Consider the following 6,509-nt stretch of genomic DNA (forward strand, 5'->3'; position numbering starts at 1 on the left):
CCACATTACAACTACTTATATCCGTTAATTACATGTCACATCAATGCATCTCTACTTGATCCGTTTTCAGTGGAAATCCATACCGTTAGAAATCATCCACACAAAAACAAAAACAAATCATTGGAAAAAAAAATTCAAAATATAAAAAGTTAGATAGAAAATGACATAACAAACATTTCCGTTGGTGTTTGTTGTTCCCTAAAAACTTTACAAATTCAATTTTTCCATTTTCATTTTATAATAAATAAATACATAAATAAATAAATATACACGACGCTGCTTCAAGTTCAACACCACCACCACAAAAAAAAAGATGTCGTTTTCGACTGAGGTGAAGATGAATCATTATCAGAACGAGAAAGAAAACCCTAACCCTAATCCTAATCCAAGTTCGCCATTGAAGAAACGAGGAGCTAGGTGGTCTGATTTATGGCTAAAACACACCAAATCGAAGCCGTTAGACCAAATGGTTGTTGCTGCTGCTGCTGCAATGCAGCTTCACTCTCTCACTTCTCCTCGCAAATCAAACAGCACGTTAATCCCTAATTTCTCAATCATTGATCGAACGCTGTTATTATCCGATGTGATTCTTCTCAAGATTCTTTCAATGCTGCCTGATTCTGATTCACAGAGGAATTCTAATTCGCTTGTTTGTAAAAGATGGTTGAATCTCCAAGGTCGTCTCGTTCGTTCGATTAGGATTCTTGATTGGAACTTTCTTTTATCTGGTAGGTTGATTCATAGGTTTCCGAATCTTAATCATGTTGATTTGATTCCTGGGTGTTTGATTTTGGCGCGGAGTAGGGATATTTTGATGAGTGGTAATGTTTTGTCTATGCATGTTGATTCGGGGTGTTCGCCCAATTGGTATAATTGTGAGGAGAATATGCTTCCTGTTGAGGTTATTGATAATGGGTTGAGTGCTTTGGCTGGTGCGTGTCCGAATTTGAGGAGGGTGCAAGTGATTGGTGCTAGTGAGATGGGTTTGCTTAGTGTGGCGGAAGAATGTCCTACTTTGCAGGAATTGGAGCTTCAGAGGTGTAGTGATAATGTGTTGCGCGGGATAGCGGCGTGTGGGAATTTGCAGATTTTGAAATTGGTTGGGAGTGTTGAAGGTTTTTATGGTTCTGTGGTTTCAGATATTGGATTGACTATTTTGGCTCAGGGTTGTAAGAGGCTTGTGAAGCTTGAGCTTTGTGGTTGTGAAGGTAGTTTTGATGGGATTAAGGCTATTGGGAAGTGTTGTCAGATGTTGGAGGAGTTGACTTTGTGTGATCATAGGATGGATGACGGGTGGTTGGCTGCGGTTTCGTATTGCGAAAATTTGAAGACGTTGAGGTTACAGTCTTGTAAGAGGATTGATTTGAATCTGGGGGTCGATGAGTATTTGGGTTCTTTTCCTGCACTTCAAAGGCTGCATTTACAGAAATGTCAGTTGCGGGATAAGAAGAGTGTTTCCGCTTTGTTTTCTGTTTGCAGGACTGTTAGGGAGATTATTATTCAGGATTGCTGGGGATTGGATAATGGCATGTTCGGCTTTGCAAGTGTTTGCAGGTATTGTTCTCTTTTGCAATTACTTTTGATTGCCAAGTGCCAACAATGTAATCATACTCTAGAACATGTGGTCTAATTTTCCTGTTTGATTGACAAATGATAATCCATTGATTCAAATTTTGATGTGTGCTGCCATGAGGTTAGGCTCAAGTCGTTAATGCGCTCCATCTATAGGGACAGTTTCGGCTGGCATCCGAGTTTTATCCCTGGCGATGGAACAATTTGTGGCCGTGTTTTATTTACCTCATGGCTGAACACAGATCAATCTAGGGGCTCCTTTCCCTGGGATATTATTTGTGGGTGAATACCAAAAGATTCTAATGTGTGTTTTGAATTGGTAAATGTTAAAATTTTCTTAGTTATATATGTATATTGCAATCTTGTCTGCATGACTGTGGGGGAATTTATAATGCGCGAGTAAGTTTTGGGTTCATTATGGTTGGAGTCGTTCTGTTCTATGACATTATAGTGAAAATTTCGTTTTACTCTAATTTAGGACTTAAGGTTGCAGAACAGGGTATTGTCAACAATTTGATAGTAAGCTCAACTGAAATCACATGGAGTTTTCGAAATAACAATTTCTTTATCTTATTTTGGTCTAATTTGAAGGTGGTTATGCTAATTTTAATGGGAAAAAAATCATATAAAAGTGACTCTAATCAGCTGAAAATATTGTGCAAGTTATGTATTGATAACTGCTGTTCCATTCCAGGTGTGTAAAATTGCTTCACATAGAAGGATGCTCATTTCTAACAACAGAAGGTTTGGATTCTGTAATACATTCATGGAAGGAGCTTCAAAGCCTTAGAGTAGTCTCATGTAAGAATATAAAGGATAGTGAAATCACTCTTTCACTTGCAACCTTATTTACCACTCTCAAAGAATTGAAATGGAGGCCAGATACCAAATCACTTCTTCAATCAAGTCTTGTGGCGATAGGTATAGGAAAGAAAGGTGGGAAGTTTTTTAAAAGAACTCTGACATGACTCTTAAATTTGTGGTGTAGTAGTACTCAGTGTTGTCAACCATTGATCACATAGATAGCGGGCTGTTCCAATTCTGATACATTTCAACGCTATAGTGCCACAATAGCCGAGCTTTGACAACATAGTGCCACAATAGCCGAGCTTTGACAACATAGTGCCACTATACTATTTGACAATTCTGGTAGTAGTTGTCTGAACATAGGCATTGTCTTAAAAAACAGATTATTTTCACTGACATAGTGAAAATTGTAGCATTACCAATTTGTAATAGTTACTTTTTTACGTTTCACATAGATGTTGATGGGAAGATTATTCTTTATTTTTCCTCCTTTTGTTAGACAAAGAAAGAAGCCTAGAGATGTAAATATGTAAAAGTTAAACTGAGTTCACAAGAGTGGAAGTTAGGTACAAGGTACCCTGCATTTTCTTTCTACAATGTGAAAGGTTAGTGAAATAATAAGCATGTTACCGTTGTATGTGACTGTGGCCCTTTGGCTCTTGAACGTGTTAAAAGTATGAACTTTGCACTTTTTTTTGGAATACCTCTCTATCTGTACTTTTCTTGTGGATGTTTTTAGTAAACAATCTTTTAAGAAAAACTCAGTTCAGTTTATATTATTGTATGTATTCTCCTGGCAGTTTTATCTCCTAACTATTTATTTTAAATACAAAACTCAGTCCAGTTTTATTGAATAACTAATAATTTTCCGATTTTAAAATAACTGATATATTTATTAAAAAATATTGACTATTTTTCAGTTTTTAATTAATGTTAAAAATTTTAATTGTATTATCTGATTCATATTACTTGCATTATTTTTAACTCCATACCTATTTTCTAATAAAATTCAAAAAGTTGTGAATCTCTTCTCACATTTTTGTACCTAAAAATGAATGATGTGTTATTTTTTAATGATTTGGAATTTATATTTTTTATGTTTAAAATTTCACAAAAGTACCTACCTATATGATGCTTTATCATGTTTTATGATAAAATGTTATTTAAAAATAAACACATTATCAAGTGCAAAAATGTTATTATCAAAATTATTTAAATTTGGAAAAGAATAACTAGTTTTTTGATTCAAGTATATATTTACTAAAAGTACAAATGCATGACAATCTCTAATGATTACATGCTTTCAGAGTCTTTAAGATTGTTGTGAGGTTGAGATCTCGTTCAGTGGGATTAGAAGCTCTCTTTAAGGTTGTTGTGAGGTTGAGATCTCGCTCACGTGGGATTAGAAGCTCTCTTTAAGGTTGTTGTGAGATTGAGATCTCGCTCACATGGGATTAGAAGCTCCGTAAAAGTGTATTTTTCGCCTTAGAGTTAAGTTATCTTCTATTGCAATATTTAGGCATTTATAGCCACATTGGGCTTGGATATAGAAGTAACTCCGAGAATGATTAGTTAATTCTCTAAAATTCAGGGTCCAAAGTTAATTTTTACGACTCCATATGTGTCGTTTGTTGATCCAATACACGTTACCAACACCATCACACACTATGGACGAAGACATGAGCGACATATCCAAAGAAAGGTCGCCCTATCCAAAAGAGGGGCCCTCAAACTAAAAAGTGAGTGATTTGGAAAGAGTGATAAGCGAAGCATATGCCTTCGCCACGCCCCCATGCCCCATTCCAATTACACCACTACACAATCCCTCAAGCATGAGGGCTCATAGAGGCCGAAGTGTTTTAGTCCCTTATTCATCTTTGAGCTTTTCATACAGAGCTTTATACATGTCTTCAACTCCCGAGGCCCATGTAAACCTTCTGAACGTGACTTAGTTGAATCCCTAAAACGAGACTTAGTTGAATCTTCCTGACGAGACTTAGTTGAGTCCTTCAGGCAAGACTTTGTTGAGTCCCTCAGACAAGACTTAGTTGAGTCCTCTTCACGAGACTTACTTGAGTCCCTCAGGTGAGACTTAGTTGAGTCCCTCAAGCAAGAATTAGTTGATTCTTCTTGACGAGACTTAGTTAAGTCTTCTTGACGAGACTTAGTAGAGTCCATCATGCGAGACTTAGTTGAGTCTCTCCACGAGGTTGGAAAAGATCTTCATGGTATAGTTACTAGTTGACGACAAGGATCTTCTTGTGGACGTCCAATAATTTAATTACCTCGTAAGGCGACAAGAATCTCCATATGGAAGTACAACGACTTAATTACCCCGTGGGGTGACAAGGATCTTCATGTGGAAGTCCATAAATTTAATTACCCCGTAGGGCGACAAAGATCTTCTTGTGGAAGTTCAAAGATTTAATTATCCTGTAAGATGACAAGGATCTTCCCGTGGAAATTCAACAATTTAATTACCCCTTAGGACAACAAGAACTTTTCTATGAAAGTCCAACAATCTAATTATCCCGTAGCGAAGGAAATGATCTTCCTGTGAAAGTCCAACAATTTAATTTGACAACTAAACCATAATAACGTGTTGCAAATATCAAAATATTTTTAGAAGAGTTTTCATAAATAGGAAAATCGCCTTCCTACCAATCAATTATAATAATATCTCAGATTGACCGAATTCCAAGTTTTGGGAATGAGTCGTCCATCCAAATGATCGATCTTGTAGGCTCCATAAGGAAACTTTTGATATATGCAATATAGTCCCTCTTAGTTAGTTTGTAGCTTTATGTATTGAGCGTACACAATGACTTGTCGTAGCACTAAATCGTCTTCTTGCATCTTTCTTCGAACCACCTTGAAGTTATAACTTATGTCTGCTATTTGTTTAACGGAAAACTCTTGAATGTGGGAGACGTCGCTTGTGTCAATAATTAGCTTTGCATCACATCTTAACCCTGTCACATTTTCCTCCTCATTAAATTGAGAGCGTCACCATGATGGCATGTTGATTTTGACAGGCAACATGGTGGTGTGATACGACCACATCACTTCATGTAGATTTTTGGCCCACAATCCCTTATCCATCTTCTTCTTGATCCCCTTAAGAATTACTTTATTTGCTAACTCCACTCGCCCGTTCGCCCGTGGGTGAATGACCAAAATGAACTTGATTCGTACTCCTAAGTCATTGCAAAAATCAACCACGATAGTCCTGGCGAACATAGTTCTATTGTCTGAAACGATAAATCCTGGTAAATCGAAGCTCTATATAATCCCTTGCTAATAAGAGTGATGAACCATTTATGTTGTAATCTTGGATACAACTTTCACCACTATCCATTTCGTGAAATAGTCAACTCCCATGATTAGGAACTTTAACTGGCTGAAAACTATAGGACAAGGTCCCAAAATGTTCACTCCCCACTGATAAAATGGCCATGGAATTGTCAAAGAATGGAGGAGTTTAGATGGTGCATGATGTAGGTTATCATGTGATCAATGCATTTCGGCATATTCTCTTTAGCTTTGTACTTGGACGCTTTGTAAGTTTTTAAGTCTTAAGTTTAGATTTTTATCTTGTTTCTCATCTTAAGTCATTCATGAGCTTTAATATATTTCTTTGATTAATTTTTGGAATTATCCGCATATTGGCACTTGTTCACTATGCATGCCATAACTTTTGCTAAGGTAACCTGATTGGGGCATTCAAATAGGCTTTGAAAATATAATGAGTATCCTAAAACTTTCATGCTGAACACAAAGCCCAGTTCGGAGGTCTTCATGGTTAAAAATACGAATATTTGAAACACTAAAGCTGACTACGGGTTTTAAGACCACTTAACCTTTTTTTAATGGGTTAAATTGATAATTTAAAACCCAATGCTTGCTCATATTTAATTCACTAAACTAAGTTAATTTTAGACATATAAATAAAGCCCCGTATAGCCATAAACACCTACTTTTTATTAAATCGTTATTTATATATTTTGAATTGTGCAACACTTATTCCATGAAAGCTTAAAGCTCTAGGTTGATTAAGTGATTTCAGATTGTTCATTAAGGATATTGAGGTTTGATTTATAATAGTAATTCTATTTTAAAGATTATATTTA

General features: G+C 36.2%; 1 protein-coding gene across 1 annotated transcript; it reads left to right on the top strand.

The window, feature by feature from the left end:
- Positions 1–244: 244 nt before the first annotated feature.
- On the top strand, positions 245–3,080 carry LOC127105720 (F-box protein At5g07670). Its single transcript, XM_051042919.1, has 2 exons — positions 245–1,554; positions 2,267–3,080. The coding sequence occupies exons 1-2, from the start codon at positions 314–316 to the stop codon at positions 2,538–2,540; spliced, it is 1,515 nt and encodes a 504-aa protein (XP_050898876.1). The 5' UTR covers positions 245–313; the 3' UTR covers positions 2,541–3,080.
- The last annotated feature ends 3,429 nt before the right edge of the window (positions 3,081–6,509 follow it).

The sequence above is a fragment of the Lathyrus oleraceus genome, chromosome 7, assembly GCF_024323335.1.
Source record: "Lathyrus oleraceus cultivar Zhongwan6 chromosome 7, CAAS_Psat_ZW6_1.0, whole genome shotgun sequence".
NCBI classification, from domain to species: domain Eukaryota; kingdom Viridiplantae; phylum Streptophyta; class Magnoliopsida; order Fabales; family Fabaceae; genus Lathyrus; species Lathyrus oleraceus.

What these genes read in the sequence shown, in the direction of transcription:
- LOC127105720 (XM_051042919.1), top strand. Translation starts at nt 314, where the DNA reads ATGTCGTTTTCGACTGAGGTGAAGATGAATCATTATCAGAACGAGAAA. An exon ending in GGCTTTGCAAGTGTTTGCAG is followed by an intron (nt 1,555 to 2,266) that starts GTATTGTTCTCT and finishes GTTCCATTCCAG; the next exon opens with GTGTGTAAAATTGCTTCACA.